We start from the raw sequence: 20,220 nt of genomic DNA, 5'->3' as shown, positions 1-20,220 counted from the left end.
GAGAATGTAGAATCTGTACCATGAAGACACGTTGTTGGTCATTTTCTTTCCTAGAATGTATAGTACATTATTATTATGACTTCCTTAATATCATATTAACGCTACTAGTAATAGGTAATGTCTGCTTTTTCAAAAGGATTTAGTCTTGTATTAAGATTGTACTTGTATATTTTGAAAGACCTTGACAAAATTACCTTAACCTTTAACAGTATAGTCTGCATTTTATTCTAATGTTTGTTTGTTTTTGTTTTTTTTCTGTCATTCTTAGTGTTTCAAATGATTTGAGTTTGAAAAGGCTGCAAAGAATTGAAATCTTGGAGCTCATTCTTGACACTGTGGAAAAATGTGTACGTATCATGGTTTTCTGTATGGCTTGAAAATCTCCGTATAACACGTAAATCCCATGAAAGTGTCTATGCAGGATTTGTGTCAGAAAATCCAGTTGTGATTTTTCATTTTCATTTGTCGTTATAGCTGGCGAGCACGGATCCTGAGAGGAAAGCAAGAGAGTTGATCATGATTAGCATGTCTTTTAGAATGGTAAGTCTGATTAAACTGTTTTGGAGATGCTCTGACCCAGTCGTCTAGCCTTCACAATTTGCCCCTTGTCAAAGTCACTCAGGGTTTTAATATTCTGGCTTATGGTGTAGCACTAGCTTTATGGCAGAGCAAGTTTTATTATAGGATTTATTTGCCTTTATGTATGGTGATGAGAAGATGCTCTTCATATATGGAGTGATTTTCTTGAAATCTTGGCATTTCTTTTACAGAACAAATATTGTAGTTAAGGGTCTCTTGCATGAAAGAGGATTAGTGCTGTATTTGATTTAACTCGAAGTAGGAACTCTGTGCTTTCAGGCTATAAAATGGGGGGTGGGTTGGGGCATGAACGGCTTCATTGTTTGTCTTTTGTAAACAAAAATCTAGCAAGCTAACTGTTGAGTGATGTATGTTTACCTTTACCTCCTCAGAACAGTGAACTGTATAGTCAGTGTTTTAGATTTAACAAGTTAACGTGTCTATGTTTATCGATCTAAAACAAATGCTAGTACATACAGTATAGCTCGTTTAAAAGTAAAGAGGCGCTGCTTTGTTTACTGTTGATGCTATGAGCAGCCATGTTGATATGATGTCACGCACCAAACTCGGGGCGAGATGATCACCTTGACTTTCTGACTAGGAATTCCGTGTTCCTGGGGCTTGTTCTTTATTTAGTTTTTTCCTAGTCGGAGGTCTGAAATCCTTAGTTGGGAGTTTTAACAAATGCTGCATATGTATGTAACTCTCTCTTTCTCTCTCTTTCTCCACAGGAAGATGATGGTCTTATGAAGGCAATCAGCTGGCTAACGGAATCTGGTTCTCCAGGTTTTAGCAGGAGGCTCCTTCAGCTTGGATCAAAGCAAATACGCTACCAAGTTCTAGATTTTGTATTTTCTGAGTGTAAGTTAGTTCACTATACTGTATACAGTACATTGTAAATACATTCTTTCATCTGGGTGAGAGTATTCCTCTAAATGTCTTCAATAAGTATACAGGCCGCAGTATACAGTTGTACATTTCTGTTCTATTAACGAAGCACAAACAAACGAGACTATTTGGGGTGAATTTGGAGCATTGGGGGGGGGGGGGGTGGGCTGAGTGACCTCAGAATGACCTATAAATATTCTTTTCATTTCTAAAAAAACGAAGCAGCACAAATGAACATTTTACGGCACAAACGATTGAGACCATTTTGCTATTTTGGGTGGGGGCCAACTTCACGCACATCATAAACACACAGTGAGTAAACTGAAAATTATCCCCCCTCTTCTGCATACATGAGCTCATAGACGCTCACGATTGGCTAGTGTCGCTGGGACTGATGGGGGAGAGAGATCAGCATCATCCAGATTTGAACTCGCGGTATCTGGATGATAGGGCGATCGTTTTTCTGTCGTGAAACCTCACAGGTGTTCTGCTTGAGCCTTAGCCTGACCTATGTGCCAACAAAGCTGAACACCATCTCCTTCATTTGCTACCTGAACTCCTTCATTCCATTCAATTTCAAAATTTTGAAAAACATTTATTTAAAAAGGGGGGGGGGGATTTTGCAGCAAAATGTGTCAATGTTGCCTTGATTTTATTCATTAATTTATTTATTTGTTTTCTTCTCAGATTCTCGTTACATACAGGTGATGTCATGTAGCAAAAAGAAGATGTTTAGGGAGCTGTCGTTAGAGCCGGATAAATGGTGTTTACTGGTAAGAATTCAGCGGGATAAGAGCTTGTTTAGGCAGATCTACCAGAATTAGATTAAGTATAGTTTTAACAGATTTTTTTTCTTCTTCTATTCATCCAAAAGATAAAGATAATGTTTGAAGTGAAGTACTTATTGCCTCTTGACTTTTTTTTTCTTCAGATTAAAATCTATAATTAGATTTCAAAATGTTTCTTCATTTGTTTTCACAGAAAAGTGAAGAAATGAAGAACAAAGGGAATGAACAATTTCAGAAGAAAAAGTTTGATCTTGCAGTGAAATGGTACTCAAAGGCCATTAAATTCCAGTAAGTTCCCAATATTCTGACTAGTACATAAGCGCAGTAATTATGAACTGTATTTCAATCTTGCGTATTGTGTTTCAGTACCAACAACCACATCTTGTACGGGAACAGAGCACTCTGCTATATTCGTTGTGAAAAATACCTGTACGTTTTGTGCCATCATTTCATTTGATTTAAATACCGTTTTAATAAACGTTCTACAAATTCGTTTTAAGCATTATACAGCTTGCAAAATCATTTTTATAATAAAATGTCTTCAGGAAAGCAATGGGTGATGGGAAGCGAGCTATTCTACTGCAGCGAGACTGGGCAAAGGTAAACCACTTCTGCTATTTTATTTGTTTTTTTTATATTATTTCTATGATCTTCTGATGGGTTTCTTCTTTATGTTCCTCGATCCTGTTTAAAAACTAAGGGGGATAGAGCTTTTTCAGTTGCTGCCCGTCGATTATGGAATCAATTGCCACTGGACATCTGCCTTGCACCTTCAATTATCATTTTTAAAAAGAGGCTGAAAACTTATCTCTTCTCCCAGGCGTTTTAATCGAATCTTTTACTATTGTCTGTCTTTATTTGGTTTTATTCTGTTTTCTATTTTATTTTCTTTACTCTGTTCAGCACTTTGGTCAGCTTCACTGTGTTGAATGTGCTTTATAAATAAAATTTACTTACTTACTATTTCACCCTAAATGTAGACCATTCTGTCCTCCACACACTTCTCAGTGTTCGCTTCCCTGGTAATTTCCCCGTTTTTGTCCGTCGATATGTTTCAGGGCCACTATCGTTTCTGTGATGCCTTGTTCTTCCTTGGAGCTAGAGACAAAGCAGTAGAATCCAACATTGCAGCTCAGAGCTATTGCAATGCTGATCCGGAGGGAATGAGAGACCTCCAACAGCAGTACAGTCGCTTCATGACTGAGATGTCTGAGGGTAGAAGTAGAGGCAGAGCTCCAGCATGTTCAGAGGGTGATTAAGCACACTGCACACACATATACACACACACACACACACACACACAAGCATGATCTCCATAACTAGAAAAATAACTACAAAACTCTGCAGCAGCATTATTCTCTTCCTCCTGCTTACCTTTTTAAATGTATACTTTTTTTCAAGCTGAAGGAAAACAGAAGAAAACTGAGGCTAGGAAAGGATCCAGTAAACGGTATCCTTCCTCCCCTGCTCTATTTTTTTTTAATATGCAATAAGAAGTGCATTTTGTTTGTTGTTTGTTTGTTTGTTGGTTTGAATAGTGTTTCATTTCCAATAGACACGAGGGAGCATGTGGAGTAGATCCAGACAAAGCTCCAGAGGCAGCTCATAGCTCTGATACTGCAGAAAATAAGGTGAGAGAACAAAAATGAATAGTTTAATAAAGTGGAACCAATACAAATACACAGTCGCTGGCCACTGTAATAGGAACAATTGTATCTCTGCTCATTCATGAAATGATCTGCTCATCCAGTCGTTTGGCAGCAGCGCAGTGCATAAACTCATGCAGATACAGGACAAGAGCTTCACATGTTTGTCACATCAAACAAAATCTCAGTGACTTCTGGCATGCCTGAAGGTGCCAGACGGGGGCTTGGTTTGCGTATTTCAGAAACTGCTAATCTTCTGGGATTTTCACACAGTTTATACAGAATGGTGCAATATAACAAAACACGCGTCCAGTGCAAGAGCTCCACAGGCAGAAACGCCTTGTTGATGAGACAGGTCAGAAGAGAATAGCCAAACTGATTCAAGACTGACAGGAAGTCAAATAACCACTCTTTACAACCGTGGTGAGCAGAAAAGCATCTCAGAATGCACAAGACATTGAACAGTGAAGAAGATGAGGAATCTTCTGGCTCAATGGGCACAGGCTCACCAAAACCAGACAGCTGAAGATCAGGCGATGCAGGGGTACAAAGGTTTCTATTAAAGAAGCTGGTGAGCTGGGTGAACTAGAAATGCAAGTGGTGATCATCAGGGTCCAACTACTTATATTATAATTATCTTTTTTTTTTCTTTCAATTATATACCATCCTACTGATTTACATTGGAAGAATCAAGAGTTCTGGGCATTGCTGAATGTGCCAGGTAGAACGTGGTGGAGCCAGGATTTGAAATCTCAGCTTTTTTCCAGAAGCTAAGAGTATTAACTGCAACACCACTACTGCCTTGTAGCTAAAGATCCTAAGAGCTCAAAAGATTCAGTCAATATCATTTGGAATATAATCAAAATTTATATTACTAGTGTCTCTGGAGGTTTATCTGTACTATGTGCCAAATTCCGTAACAAAGGCGAGTCTGTCAAAGCACTGGCAAAATCTTATCGGCTGATAATGATAGTCACTCATAAATATCCACTTATAAAATGGAGAGTTTGAGCTTGAACCAGCTATTTGTTAAATGACCCATAATTTTGGGTCTGTCCTCAGATTGCCGTAATGAACATTTATAAGTTTCATGAAAATTGGACATCATGATACCAAGATAACTTACTTTTGGCCCAACATTTATTTTTCTGGAACAGTCTACCAACGAATCATGCCAATCATACATAATATACAAAACCTACTTTTTTTTGCCTACTTTTGTGTAGGCAGAGCAGAAATTTGTTTTTGTATGTTATGCAAATTAACTAGTATAATAAGTAGAAAAACTATCACTTTATTCAAGGAAAGCATAGGAAGAAGGGAGTTTTGACTCTCTTCAGGATGTATAGGCCAAGAATTTTAAATCTCTAGCTAAAGTGCCAAGATCAGGCTGATGCAGGTCTTAACAATTCTATGGATAATTGCACTATTCATCCTAACTTAGTATCTTCAGGCCTTTCAAATTTCAACAGAGAGAATAATAATTAAAAAAAAAAATCTGAATAACCGTTTAAAGGGTGTTTCAATACCAGTGGTACAGGACCCATTTTTCATCTTTTCCTTGCTAAGACACCTGACACTTTTCCATACCTCAAGCAAATCAGGCAGTGCGTTTACATGGACAACAATAATCCACTATTAACCCGATTAAGACAATACTGTGTTTAAGAAACTACCATGTAAACAGCAATTTTTAATTACCTTAATCTGATTAAGGTCATACTCAAAGTAAACACTAATCAAATTAAGACATGTGGAGTACTCCTGTTTTAGTTGCATTATGTTAGACGTGTATTACAGACATGTAAACACCTTAATCACATTATGAACGTCATGTGAGAGTTTTCACTGCGTTTTGCAACAGGACACGATTACACACGGCAGTGTTCAACATTTTACGGCGAACAAGACAGCATGGCTGCGTCCCAAACCGCATACTTGCCTACTATAGGCCTGTAGTTGGGAAAAATACATGTATCTCGTCTACTATATAGACGGTAAGTACGCGGTTTGGGACGCAGCCCACGGTTTCAAGCAGTCGTCTATTTGCACGTAAAGCATGACAAATAATTAACTGCACTTAAAGCGTTCATAAAAAAATTAAATAAAAACACCCAAAACTGTATACGGTACCATAACGAAGACGAACTATATGTTGATACGTGAAATTCTGGAGTGAACGTCTAACGGTGTAGCGCGGTGACGTAATGACGTTTGCCGTTAATCTAATTATGTTCTATAACATGTAAAACGGGTACATGAAAGGAGTATTCTAAAAGTGACTCATGTAAACACCATAATCACATTATTATCTTACTCAGAGTAAGGTCAATAATTAGATTATTGCTGTCCATGTAAATGTAATCAGTGACAGTCATCTGTGTATTTATTTATTTGTATTTTAATTTTTATTTAAAAGAAACCAGTCATGTAAAATAAAATGTCAGATAAATGAGTATATTAACTGTCTAATCTAAAAAGGTCTGAGTGTTGAGTAACTATGAATACAAAATCTTTCATGTTCTTATATAGCAGAAAGCAGAAGACACAAAGCAAGATGAACCAACAGGTGAGTTTTGTTTCAATGCAGTCATTTTCTTCAGTGTACATTTATGATGCTCGCATTTGTACTGAATAAAGGGTGTAAGATGAAAAACCTCTGAAAAGGCTTCACTTTTTCTGAAAGAAATGACAAACATTTGCTTTGTCTAAATTTGCTAAAGTCTAGTCATACAACACTCTGGGTGTATACCTAAAGATGATTAAGTGCATGACAAGAAGGTACTAATTAAATTAAAGTGTCATTGATGTAGATTAACAGTGACTTCTAGAAAGTACCAGAAAAACAGACAGTACGTACCAATGTGCTGCGTTTCTGTACATGACTCATTTCACAAAATCATGTTCCGAACAATTACAGAAGGGAACTGCATAGGGCAGTACCTGGCACTATTCCAACAGACATGCAAAGACCTGTTCAAACCAGGATCAGGCCAACATTTGAGGGACCAGAAAAAGCTGTGTAAAAAGGCTTTTTCTTTACCCTAAAAACTTAATTGAAAAGAAAAAGAAAAAGAAACGTGACAAGTTAATAAGTGATGTTGCTTCAATATTTACTTCTTAGCTAATTTTTTATTCATTGCTAAATTAAAAAGACACATTTCTTGTACTTTTTTTTGTTTTTTTGCTTAGCCTGCTCGGTAGTCCTTGGCTGACATTTACTTGTCTGGGCTGATTTGTTTAAATGCAAAATGTTTAGCTCCGTGCCAAAGTTTTTGCAGCAAGTAACCTCATGTACGTGATACCATTCTGTACTGCTTTTAATAAATGCTATCTGAGAAACCATTTGAATCGAATGCTAAAGTCCAAACACTTGATAGTCCACTGCATCAAAAAAAATCAAAAAATAAAGCAGATTTATAACCAGCAATTTTGTTTTTTGATAATAAAATTAAATCAGTTATTAAGTAAGCACTAAAATCTGTGTACCTTTTAATAACAGCTGATGCAGTGTTTGCAAAGTATTGAAACTGGAACTGCGACAAGATTACATAGGCTATGCACAGTGGATAGAAAAACGTATACACTCCCCTGTTTAAATGGCAGGTTTTTGAAAGCAAATGAAACCAATATAAGTCATGTCAGAACCTGTTCTGCCTTTATTGTGAAATGACAACATATAAATTAAAGTGAAAATAATTCCTTCTTTCAAAACACAATCATTTTAGGGAAAACAAAATGTACAAACCTGGTTGCATAAGTGTGCACACCCCTAAACTAATACTTTAGTTGAAGCACCTTTAGATTTGATCACAGCATTCAATCTTTTTGGGTAAGTGTTAGTCAGTTTGGTACATCTTGACTTGGCTATATTTTGCCAGTCTTCCATGTAAAACTCTGTCAATTTGGCTGCGCATCTCCTTTGCACAGCCATCTTCAGGTCACCCCACAGATTTTCAATTGGATTTAGGACTGGACTCTGGGTGGGCCATTCCAAAAGCTTGAACTTGTTTTGGTGAAGGCATTGCTTTGTTGATTTAGAGGTGTGCTTTGGGTCATTGTTGTGCTGAAAGGAGAAATTCCACTTCATCTTAAGTGTTTCAACAGAAGGCTTGAAGTTTTGTGCCAAAAGTGTTAAAGATGTCTGGTATTTGGAGCTATTCATTATTCCCTCCACCCTGATTTAAGCCCCAATTCCAGCTGAAGAAAAACAGCCCCAAAACGTGATGCTTCCACCTCCATGTTTCACTGTGGGGATAGTGTTCTTTTGGTGGTGTTCTGTTTTTTGTTTTTCACCAAACATATCTTTTGGTATTATGGCCAAAAAGTTCAACTTTGGTCTCATCGGTCCATAACACATTTGGGTGGTTCGTTCTGTCTATCCATGTATCTATCCATCCGTCAAAGCTTCCTTTTTGCCACCCTACCTAGAATTGTTCAATAACAATTCTTAATCCAATTCAGAAGATAATGAGCAGTGATCAATAATATTAAAACATTAAATAAAACACCAACAAGATCATTAGAAATTTTTTACCTAGTGATGAAACTACACACAATAATTGTGCAGGAGATCTGTCTACAGATTCCTTGAATCTTTTGCCCTCTCTCCCTAAATACCCAGATACTCTGTAGGTCCACCATATGGTGGTGTTTGTGCTTGTAATTGGAATTTGGGCCCACTATTCAGGGGTTGCAAATAGGCAATTGGTATTTGTTATTGAATGGGCCTTAGATGTCTGTGGAAGACTGTACCTTCTTTACATATAGGATGTGATTTGTATGAGGGACCCAGCGAGAGTATGCTCTCAGTGGCATTCCATATTTACTACATTTTCTAGATCTTGAATGGTGGTTTGAACGAGACCATTTTTCCAGACACACCGACACCTTTTAAATGATACCAAACATGTATAAATCAGCTTATTTACATTACTATAACATGCTGTCTAATGCATATAGACCTTGAGTGAGTTTAAGGTGATCAACATTGAGGGGGGTTGGGGTGTATCTATATATCCTAAGTGCCCTTTGTTTTCTCAGAAAGCAGTTCTCTCCAGGTTCAGACATCTTGGCACCAGCCTTAGCCTCTTGGCAGTCTCCCTGAGTTTTCTACTAGTCTTTTCATTAATTTTAATGGGATGTCTTGTCCTTAGTAACATCACCGTTGTGCCATATTTTCTCCACTTGTTGATTATTGTCTTTACAGTATCCCATTGTATAGTCATTGGCTTGGAAACATTTTTGTAACCCTCTCCTGATTGATATTTTTTTAACAATGAGAACCCGTACCTGCTTTGTAAGCAGTTTTTACGACCCATGACTTTTTCCGGTCGGATGTTACCAAGATGATGTCAGGAAAATCATATAGGAACACCTGTACTCCTTATTTTGGGTTAATCAGTAACATTAATTGATGGCAGGTGTATAATAATTATTTAACATGAGTTAACCCTGACACATTCCCATTTATAAAAAGGTGTGCATACTTATGCAAGCTGGGTATTGGAAGTTTTTTGTTTTCTGTCCACCCCCCCTGGTTGTTTGTGACTTGGTTTAATTTAGTTTTCACAAAAACTTTTAAGAGGGGATTTTGTGTCGAATTTTTGTATCCTCTGTAGGCATGTAGATGAATCTGAATCTCTGTCGCATAAGTTTATGAAGCAGCACAAACTGGTTGCATGCTTCCTCAAACTGTTTGCATCGATTTGTTTAGGTGTGACCAAAGACGAGGGAGTTCTTTTTCAACCGGAAGTGGAAATGTTTGCAGTTTGCACACATATTCGAATAATCAGTACAGGGTAGATTAATGGGGGAAGGTAAATAGGTCACGTGACCCATTTTTCGCAGACAGTTAGAGGGAACTATAAAGCGTGTAAGGAGGATAACCCGACGTTCTGGCACTTTTACGTTTTCAGGGACTGGATTTTCAGAGGCAGCTGCTAATGACAGTGTGGGTCACGCGCTTTGTTTCTCTGGAAGTGTGAGAGAGAGCGTGCGCGCGCGCGTGTTTGTTTTCAAAGTTCCGGTCTTGCCAGTTCTCTCGCATACCGCAGAGGGAAGGAGGGGTTCTTGTCTGATACGGTGCTTCTCCGCTGTACTTCTCAAACTGAACTTTCTGTTTTCAGGTAAACCTGTGACTCTCCCTCAAACTGAGGACTTCTTTACAGACACTATAAGGTAACTGGAGCTAAAGCAGCTCCTTTTTTTTCTGTCTCCGAATTACACCGAGTTTTAGTCACACTTCTCAAATCCGGATTCTTCATACGTTTTTTCCCCTCAGGGCAACATTTTTTTTTCTTTCTCTGTTTTAAAATTATTAAAATTAAATTAATAAAACAACAACACTGTTTTCTCGCAGAGAAGCGAAGTAGACACAAAGTTGGTGTTATGTTGGTGAGCTCCGTGGTCTCGGCTCACTTAGACTAAAGTTTCCGATGCAACGTTAGCTAACTTCTTAGCTCATCGGTCTAGCAGATTTTTTTTTTTTTTTTTTTTTTTTTTTTTTTTTAAAAATGGTGTTTGTTTTATTTTTCTTTCTTCTTCCAAATGCATTCGACAAGCCTTCAAAACACACCCGTTTCTAAGCTTAGTTTATCTGCTCGTTTGCTGTGCTCATTGTCTCGGAGGTTTCACTTTTGTTTTTGTCCTCTCCTGGTTTCTGTGGTTAAGGCTAAATGGCAGTAAATGTCGCAGTTGTAGAAAAGGTGTTTATGTGACCTGAAAATAGTTTAGTAACAAGTCAAATAGGATTTGCCCTTTCTATCTAAAGTTCTTTTCAATACTCAGACGTTTCACCACAAAAATAACTTCTTTCTCTCTCTTTTTTTTTTTTTTTTTAAGTCGGTGAATGCTGGAGCCAGCCTCATTACTAGATTAAAAACAGAAAAAAACAGACTCTGCATTCAAACTCTAGAAACATTTTCACTGTATGGTATACTTTTTGTTTCATTTCATTCATGCTGTAAAAGATCCTGAGTGGAACCCTGTATTTTGGGGGACTATGTATTTCACATGCACCTCCTCGATCATGTGCCGTGTGCTTATAGAAATCCTAAAAAAAGAGAAAATCAAAGAGAAACTGCTTCAGAGTCGTTTTGTTTATTCAACCGAACGTCCTTCTTGAAAGTTCTCCAAAACAAACAATTCATTGTTTGACACATAGTGATGTGTATGGGGAAAGTTTCTCTTCATTGCTTATGTTGAAACAAGGATATATTTTTATCTCGGTGGTGTTAGTCATGTCGGCACAAATCACAAAGGGTGGCACTGCGTTTACAAGCTAAATGTGATTAATTACACTAGTCCTTGCATTTTAAGAATCGTGCTACTTCTCAAACTATCCTATGCTGTCATATGGTTTCAGTATCCGGCCTGGAGTGAGTGGGACCCCGTGTTGTTTCCCTACATTACCTTCCGCAGATACATGCTCAAGGTTCCTTCATTCCGTTTAAAAAATGGAGAATATTTATTAGCTTGTTCTTCCCCATGAACCTTTTGTATTCGTATGTGCGCGTGGGATGTGCTCAGTAGGGGAAACCATTGCTTATGTCTTAAATCAATAGCAAACCTGTTGTTCTACCTCAGCAAGCTCAGCATGTAGAGAGTAAGGAGTGTGAGATCTTGTCCTTTAGCCAAAGAATGCACTATAATGTAATTATGAATATTCTTTGTTACTCAGAAATGATGATTTAATAAGCTGGTGTCAAATAAGTATGATTTATTGAAACATCAATAAATTTGATAAATGTCACTAATATGACACATAATATGAAAAATTTGGCTTAAATTGGGCTTAAATAAATGATTCCCAACACATGGGAAAGCTAGGGGGTTTCACCAAGTGTATCGAGTCACTTGTTATGACCGTAAATTTCTGAAGCCTATTGTTGACGATCAGAGCTAGAAAGAAATCAACACCAGCCTCTGTTTTACTATTCCGTCTATTATTTTTCTAATTTAGGAAAGAAAACCAGTTCACTGGCTGAACTTTTCACCAGTAAACACCTGAATGATCAAGTAACATTAATTCCAATGAACTACACTGTAAATGCCAGCCGAAAATGCATAGTTGAACTCAAGTTATAATTTTTTTTGGACATGTTCGGCTGGATCTGCAGCTCAAAGCATGTGCGCCGAAGAGCCCCGGGTCAGAGTCCTCGCTTATGGTTGTCGTAATGTAATCAAGAAACTAAACCTCTATCCACATCCTGCTTACTTGGTCTTCTGTGTATGCTGTATTCTGATGTTACTGTAGCTATGCAAGGGTTATACTCCCCAACATACACGCTGAATCTTACACCAACATCCTTCTTCAAGGATGCCACAAGAGGTCAGTTAAATTAAAATGCAAACATTCTGTTTCATCCTTGGTCAACTATCTTGACTGCTTCAGTGTGCCTTATTTAAAGGAACCTGTTCGTTGGGTTGCTATTGGCAAGGCGGGCTGTAGAGTAGCTGTGAATTCAGGACAAATGATTAGATTCAACTTTGTCATAGATCAGAGTACAAGTACAAAGCCGATGCAACACAGCAAGCATCTAACCAGAGGTGCAAAACAGCAAGCCCTATTAAATGTAAAGGGCAAAGATACAAGGAGGTAGGCTGGCCGTACAGTGCAAATAACATGCAAATGGAATAAGGCAAGAACAAAACAAAAAAGTGGTGTATGACTGTGTCTGGAGACATGGATTATGGTATAAATACAGTGCAGTAAACAAAGGTGCAAGGTGGAATGGAGGTAGTAGTGTGCAAACTGTTGAAGGTTAATTAGGGATGTGCAGTATGTGCACATGCTGTATAAATGGTATAAAGCAACTAAAGTAATTTTTTAAGTGACTCCACTGCCTCCATGTGTTTGTATTGCATAATAAAATTTGGATAAATTTGAAACTTTTAGTGTTTATCATGGTTGCTCTTCAGATTTCGCACACACTAGGTGTAATTGATAAGGTTTTGAGAAAGCAGTTACCAGCTTCTATTCTCCCACTGACCAGAGAAATAATAATAAATGGTCCACTGATCAATATGAAGCAATTTGTTACATGATGTTTACAGTTTATAAATTTCGCTTGTTCATATCAGTACATGCATGATGTAGAAACTGTTCTAAAACCCAAACAAAATACAGCACTCTGCAGTGAAAAACTGTTCTACAACTCTTAATGGTAAGTCGGGCAAAAATGAAGACATGGCCATCAAAGAAACTTCAACCCCTCCCAAGAAATTGGAGTATTGCCATATTTTCATTATTCAGCGTTATTGTATTTAACTAAATTAACTTCTCATACTTCTCATGGGCTTAAATAATGTTAACCTATAGGTAACCATAACGTAAGACTGGGTCAGCATGGAGGTTTGTTTAAAAAATTTTAAATTTATTTATTTTTCCAGCTAGCTGATGCACCAAATTATCTCATGTTTATATTCATTCTGTCTGTTCCGCTTCTAGTGAAATGGGGGACCGAAAGGCAAAAAAAGCAGCGTCAGGCATTCCAGAGAAGCAGTCTGTAAGGACTAAACAGCCTCCTACACAGGAAAAGGTACGTGATCTGACTTCCTTTAACTGCATATTTGCACGAGACACTGTGTGGTTTCATGCTGAAGTTTTGATCAGCCTTATAAGCATTCTCAATGCTAGATTCAAGGCATTCTCAATACCTTCGGGCTAGATTTCCTGATACATGAAATGCATAATCTTTCTTGTTTTTTGACGCAAGTTATTAGTATACCTAAAATGTATCTTTAATATGTATGAATTGTTTAATCTGTTTAAGATTAATCTATTGTTATAAATGTGCAAACACTGGGCTTCCTTTATCCTTCATGTGGATACAAACAGAAGTATTCATATTATTAATTTGTGCATAGGAGCATTTACACACGAAATTTGCTGTTCATGAAAATCCTGTAATTTCAAGACGAAAAAAAACGTTTGTATCCTACTCACCCTTTTGAGTGTGGAAATTTCACAAAAACACTAAATGATAAAAATACCTCGATTGTTCAGCTTCAAACCAAATAATTTGCGATGAATTACTGAGTTTTATATACGAAGTACGCTGTCATGTTTAAATAACTTGACCCAAGTTTATTGAACTTTTTGCAAAACCTAGTTGTTTTATATTAATGACATTAATTAAAGACATTATATATGAACAATATAAACAAAGCAAGCCAACATCAATCCCTTTAACAAATTCAATAAAGAATGCCACAGTATAAAAGGAGGACGGACTACAGTGACGCATAACATTGCCTTTGTCTTTTAATGCTGTTCAACACTTTATTAGAACCAGCACTAAGTGGTATGTCTTGTCGTGGAATAATCCCTCCAAGCAAAGTCCAAAAATACTTCCAGAAACCAAAGGTTATGGATGTCAAAAGAAATTAAATTTTATTTAAACAATAAAGTGAGACCTCTGCAGACAGTCTAAATTATGCAAACACACACATTCCTTTATACCTTTCGGCAACAGCGAGCTCATCTTGGGCGTGGTTTTACCTTTTCTCATTAAAAATGGACCAATCTTCTTCGCCATAATTAATTATTCACGTCTATATGATATCTTACATTTGTGGCGCATGCATAGTTAATTGCTTCTTAGAAAGGTTTTTAATCAGTTCCAATTTCACCTCTACACCTTAATGAATTTCTTCCCCTCACCCAATTCACGTCCGCTACCTTAATGAGTTTCTGGCTTTCATCCCAGCCCAACACTTGAGTACCTTACCTCAGCCTGGTACTGGTTTGCAAGCTTCAAATTGGTCTTAATTGGAAAGCAGTTTAATTTATTGCTGTGCTGAAAGGTACAGGATGATGCAGGAAAAACACAGAATTCCTTCAACTCTGTACACACTTGGAATATATTTATAACACTTATAACTTGATTAGATTATGCTTGTTAACTAGTATTGATTTATTAGGTTATGCTTCTAAGTAATAATGATAAATGTTAGTTATACATATTGGCTACCAATATATTCTTTAGTCCCAAGCCACAATATGTCATACACTCGCTAGTGTGCTGCTGATCATTCGCTTCCAGATGACACGGATCCTTGTCTAAGATGGCATCAGGGAGGACATTACATTTCTGCACACGAGTCAAAATAACTTTCATTTCTATGGCTGAGAGATTTTTTGCCTCTTGCTCATCGTATCGGCTCTGTGAGCTTTACCTTTTATGGAATTTTGTGGATGTCAACAAATGCAAATCAGCGCTGCTGTCCACGTGCCTGGTAATTTCCAGGTGATCGTTGATGATGAAATTCCATGCGTAGCGTTTCTGAAACTTTTTGGCAAGTCTGGTGGAACTTTTTAGCCAGTTTTGTTACACCATTGAGAATGATTTATTAAAAGTATGAAATGAAATCTTTTTCCATAGGGTTTGATAGATTAGTAACTTTGTTTTCTTCTTGATAAAGATGCAAGCAGGCACAAAACTTTGCGAAAAGGAATAGTTTACTGAAGTTTCATGTGCAAACACAGGTGTTGTCCTTTCAGTGTTCAGACCTCAACTCGCTTCCCTACATACCAACGCCCATTATTAACAGCATCATATATACAAAAGCCCATTCTTAAAACATCTTACCCAAGGTCAGCACACAGATAAAACTCCTAGGTCTTTGAAAACACATTCTTGTTCACAGTAGATGCTCTGTGAGGTTTTCATTAACACACGAATCTTGAGTACTGATTAACATGCTCCAATAAGTTTGAAAATGACATCGTACCCTGCTGTTAATATGAACAGTAAGAAGAGCCATAAGAGCTATACTTAAGTTTTTTTTTTTTAATTTTATTTTTCTTCTTTTTCTTCAAGCCCCTCTTTTTTGATTAATTAAATGAATAATAGTTTTTTTTATTTTTTTTTATTTTTAAACACCACAATAATATATTGCTTTACATATGGATAAAATGATAATTGAGTAGTATGAGGTTTCCGAACTTTTGGCAAATCCGGTGGAAGTTTTTAGTCCAGCTTTGCTTGCGCTATGAAAAATGATTTTCATTTCATACTTTTACTAATTTGTTAATACTTTATCTGTTAGTTATTTCTTCATTATCATTAGTTGATTCGTTTATTATACTTGGTCGGAGCAACACTTATGTTGGTGCCAGGACGTCTAGCGCGTCTGCTCATTATATTTAGTCTTGTTTTGTGAGGGAACAGGAGGATGTTCTTGAACGTCTGATTTGAAGCGTAGGCATAGCCCACTCCCTCGAGCAAGATTTAAGCAACCTGAGGTCACGCTGCGGCCACGCGTCTTTATACATGATGGAAGAAGCGTTTGACCTTGAGGCAAAGATGAAGTAACTCTCCTCAGCAGTTCTCAAAGTTTGTCATTTTAGTTTTGCACCATTTAGTTAACTCTAATGTTCTATGATAATCCACAGTGGTCTTATCTTTTTGACCAATAAGTATGAAGTTTTGTTTACCTGTAACCAATCATAAACCACTAGCCATGTGCAGAGAACTATATAACCTTTAATAAAAGGTTGATTAAATGAGGCCCATTGTTATGCTTCCGTCATATTTAAGAATTCGTCTTCTGTGGGGAAAACCAGTCCATTGGTGCTAAAGGTAGCATGTGTTTTTCCCTAAAGGCCCAGAGCAGCAGCAATGAAGTGTGCAGCAAGGAACAGTTTTGTGCTGCAGTACGGGACGCTCATATTGCGCTCAGTGACCAGCGCTGCCGCAACGCAGAGCAGTCATTCTCTGAGGCGCTCAGGATTCTGCACTCAACTGGGACCAAGGTGAGCTATGACGCCCACAAACATGCATTTCAATTACAACAAGGCAAACGAAGCACACCCCCGGAAGTGATTGGATCATCTGAGGCCCGTTGTACTCATTAACGTAGAGGTTTCCGTTTAATCTGTGTTGTAATTGTTTAAATGCAGGTTTTATCTTTATTTATTTTGATCACTGTTGTTATGGTTGCTAGATATACAGGTGTATGCAGATGGGTTCTTCATATCTTAGTAACTTCATAACTGTATGCTTTTCAAAATACCACACTGTTACAATGCACAAAAAAAATAAATATATTACACTGTTTTGTTAATTCCTTGGCTGTCTATTAAAAATAAAATACAGGAAGTACCTCACTGACTGCGGATCCCTTTCAAACATGTTCCAGGTTAGCATGTTTGACTCGCACGCTCAGGGTTGGTGGTTCAGACATAAAGTGACCTCAGTGGTTATATGCTAATTGTGGTCATCATGGATAGATTCATGTACTAGTGACTGACTTTTTATTTATTGGAATCAGATTTTTTCCATTGGACGGTCATGTTGCTATATATTATAGAGGAGTCTGTGCTGTTCAGAGTCCTTAACTACAGCCCATACCCTAATGTCTGTTGTGGCTCGGCTGTTGGTCATGTACTGTAGGTATAAACAGACCAATAGTAGAGTGGCATCTTTCAAGCCTACTGCAAATTCAGATAACCAAACTAGCATTTGTGCCTTTTGTCTTTGCCATACTTCTGTAAATACAAATAGCTGCTTTCAGCATATCTCCTAACATATTTATTCTGGCACCAGTTCACATCTCACGGCTCAGCGATTTGAAAAACCTTTTGTTTTCTCTGGAACGCTGATGAAACGTCATGTTTCCTTCCTTACTGCTACTCTGTTAGACCAGATTTTATTCAGTGTTTTGTCTTCCGTATATGTTTCACACACCTTATCGTACGCACTCTCCCAAGGCTACCAGATACATGTGGCGCCGGCTGCTTTGTCATCATGACCTGACACGCATGTAATGCAGACACCAAGTGCCTTGTCTCTAATTACATGTGCATAATTAGCAGTGTACATGTTTTAATGGAGTCTGTAATCTTAACGGAAGACAAATGACCTATTTTAGGAAAGGAAGTAATGCATCTGAAAATGAGTGAGTAGCGCTATTGCCTATTTAAACCAGTGCTTCTAAATGCAACGTAACTAAGAGACTTGACACTGGTGAAGTCTGTGTGTTCAGTAAAACTTCAGAAATGATCCAGTAGTGACTGAATGTGGCAAGTTTCAATGAAGCCAGTATTTTTAATGCACATTTTATTCTTAAAAATGATCAACATGGTCAAATTTGCAAAGCTCTTACTCTGTTAATGCCTGAAATGCTCGTGATGCCAGTTATGTTGAAGAGAAGTGAAACAATCCAGCTTTTATTGAAGATATTCTACTTTGTGTTGATGAGAGAGTAGCAAGAGCTGCCAAAAAAAAAAAAAATCCTCACATGTCTGGGCAGGTGCACGGTGAGATCCTTTTTCACTGCACAGCAGCATATTAAATTTTAAATGGCATACAATAATAAAATGATTTTCTCTTTAGGCAACAGGATATTGAGACCACTTTTATATCATATGAAATGAGCTGCAGTGACACCACTTACAACACACCTCTCTGTTAATCAACCCGTTGTTTTACACCGGATGTGCACAGAGGCAGCGTTGAAGCATAACTTATATTTCTGCCGTGTGCAGCATGGCTGTGGTATCTAGTTAAAAACGTTACAGAATACCATACCCATCATCTAAAATGAGCTATATTTCAGCCTGGAACAGTTTCTGCTCATTAGGACTACAAAAGTAATCGCTAAACTGGATAAAAATCGATAATGAAAATAATCTACAACGAATTTCATTGTGGATGAGTCAGGTCTGTGACGTCACTGTGGATAACCGCCTCGTCAGTGACGTCACTTCACAACGGTGAAAAATGCATTACTATGAATAAAGCACATCTGAGAATCAGCGGAGGTCACAGAGTGAGCTGCTGGGAGAAAAGTGTACAATCTGGGTTGTCCAAAACATGAGTGTTTTTATATTCAGCGCTTCAAACAAACTCTAAGTGTATTAACGTGGCTTGTCGTGACACATGTGTGCTGTTTTTTTGCGTTTTTATCCTTATCTCTAAATGTTAGAAATTCATGCCAGTATTTCCATTTTACATAAATACTCGTCCTGACAGCAAGTGAGTCTCCATTAAACTTCACCGAATGAGCGCGAGTCCACGCTTGCGTGTCAAACAGCACGCAATAACTGACTAATTCATTTTGATCAAATGTTGTTTGATGCTATATTTAGAAGCAAAAGTAATTGTTTTTGAGTGCAGTAACTGTAATGGGGTAAGAACATGTCATTGTATATAAATGCAATACATTTACAGAATAAAGTAACATGTTACTGTGTTCAGATGAGTGAATGTGTGTTACTGCAGAACATTCAACCTCTTACTAAACACTTTGTGATTTTGTATTTCTTTCCTTCTTTTTTTTTTTTTTGCATTTTTTGTATAGTGATTTAACTTCTGCTTTAAAGACTGTGGACAATCAGTTGTTTTTTTGTTTTCAAATGATAATGTTAATATTTGCAAAATCCTTTGCACAATGTAGTGTGGCCTACATAGATACATCTGATACCTTTTTCATAGCCTTCAATTTGCACAATGTTTGAAGGACAACATTGGGCAGACTGCGAAATTTATTTATTTATTATTTTATTTTTTAAAATACAGAAAATAAAAATTGTCTTTTTAAATCCAACTAATCGATTAATTGAAGACATAATTGACAGATTAATTGATTATCAAAATAATCGTTAGTTGTAGTCCTAGTGCTCATTCATGAGCTAAAATTCAGTTCTTTGTTCTGCAGCTGGCAAAGTGTGTAGTAGAAAAAATCTTTAAAAAAAGTTAATCTTTTACAGTAGTAATTCATGTTTATTATAACATGACCATCATAAAGTAAGGGTATACACCTTTCACCTCTCAGACACACCCGATTCAACTTCCTTATTTCTGACCTACTTTAGAAGGTGTGTTTGAGCTCCGAAACCATCAAACGGTGGTGAATTTCCTGACCAGAATGTGGTGGTGTTGGTTTTTTCCTTTTTCTTTTTCTTTTTCTTTTTTTTTTTTAACTGAACACTTGCCTACTTTTGTTTTTGGTGTTTTTATGAGGGGTGAAACAAATGTTAACTTCAAATGAAAGTAGGTTTTTTATTTTATTTTATTTTTTTTTTACAAAGGAAGAATTCTGTGAAAGGTTGACAAACTACCTTACTAAATTATTTGACTATTCTGCTATTTGAACATATGTTGAAGTCACTAGTTGAAGTCTACAGTATATTAAAAAAAAGTTTTATTTATTTATTTTTGTTTCCACACAGGATCTCTGCATATCTGAACTGGACAGAACGTTGTTGATCTATGGTTACGCTACAGCCCTGATAGAAATCGGGCAACCTGAGGTAACTGAACACCCAATTTCACCCAGATTACACAAAGTGCCAGTCTTTGCTGAAACTT

The 20,220-nt window shown here is 37.2% G+C and overlaps 1 protein-coding gene across 3 annotated transcripts in view; it reads left to right on the top strand.

The window, feature by feature from the left end:
• Positions 1-20,220, top strand: part of ttc3 (tetratricopeptide repeat domain 3) — a 44,094-nt gene that overhangs the window by 3,348 nt on the left and 20,526 nt on the right. For 2 of the 3 annotated variants that reach the window (XM_053646116.1, XM_053646114.1), the window contains exons 5-19: positions 269-347; positions 475-540; positions 1,311-1,440; positions 2,155-2,240; positions 2,449-2,543; positions 2,622-2,684; positions 2,801-2,855; positions 3,314-3,506; positions 3,657-3,705; positions 3,811-3,886; positions 6,434-6,470; positions 10,030-10,081; positions 13,353-13,443; positions 16,512-16,661; positions 20,082-20,162. In XM_053646116.1, the coding sequence (XP_053502091.1) occupies positions 269-347; positions 475-540; positions 1,311-1,440; positions 2,155-2,240; positions 2,449-2,543; positions 2,622-2,684; positions 2,801-2,855; positions 3,314-3,506; positions 3,657-3,705; positions 3,811-3,886; positions 6,434-6,470; positions 10,030-10,081; positions 13,353-13,443; positions 16,512-16,661; positions 20,082-20,162 (1,303 nt within the window). The remainder of the gene's footprint in view (positions 1-268; positions 348-474; positions 541-1,310; positions 1,441-2,154; positions 2,241-2,448; positions 2,544-2,621; positions 2,685-2,800; positions 2,856-3,313; positions 3,507-3,656; positions 3,706-3,810; positions 3,887-6,433; positions 6,471-10,029; positions 10,082-13,352; positions 13,444-16,511; positions 16,662-20,081; positions 20,163-20,220) is intronic. The other variant, XM_053646115.1, reaches the window with a different exon arrangement.

This window comes from Ictalurus furcatus, chromosome 16 (assembly GCF_023375685.1).
Source record: "Ictalurus furcatus strain D&B chromosome 16, Billie_1.0, whole genome shotgun sequence".
Classification (NCBI taxonomy): domain Eukaryota; kingdom Metazoa; phylum Chordata; class Actinopteri; order Siluriformes; family Ictaluridae; genus Ictalurus; species Ictalurus furcatus.
This window is presented reverse-complemented; position numbering and strand designations above follow the sequence as displayed.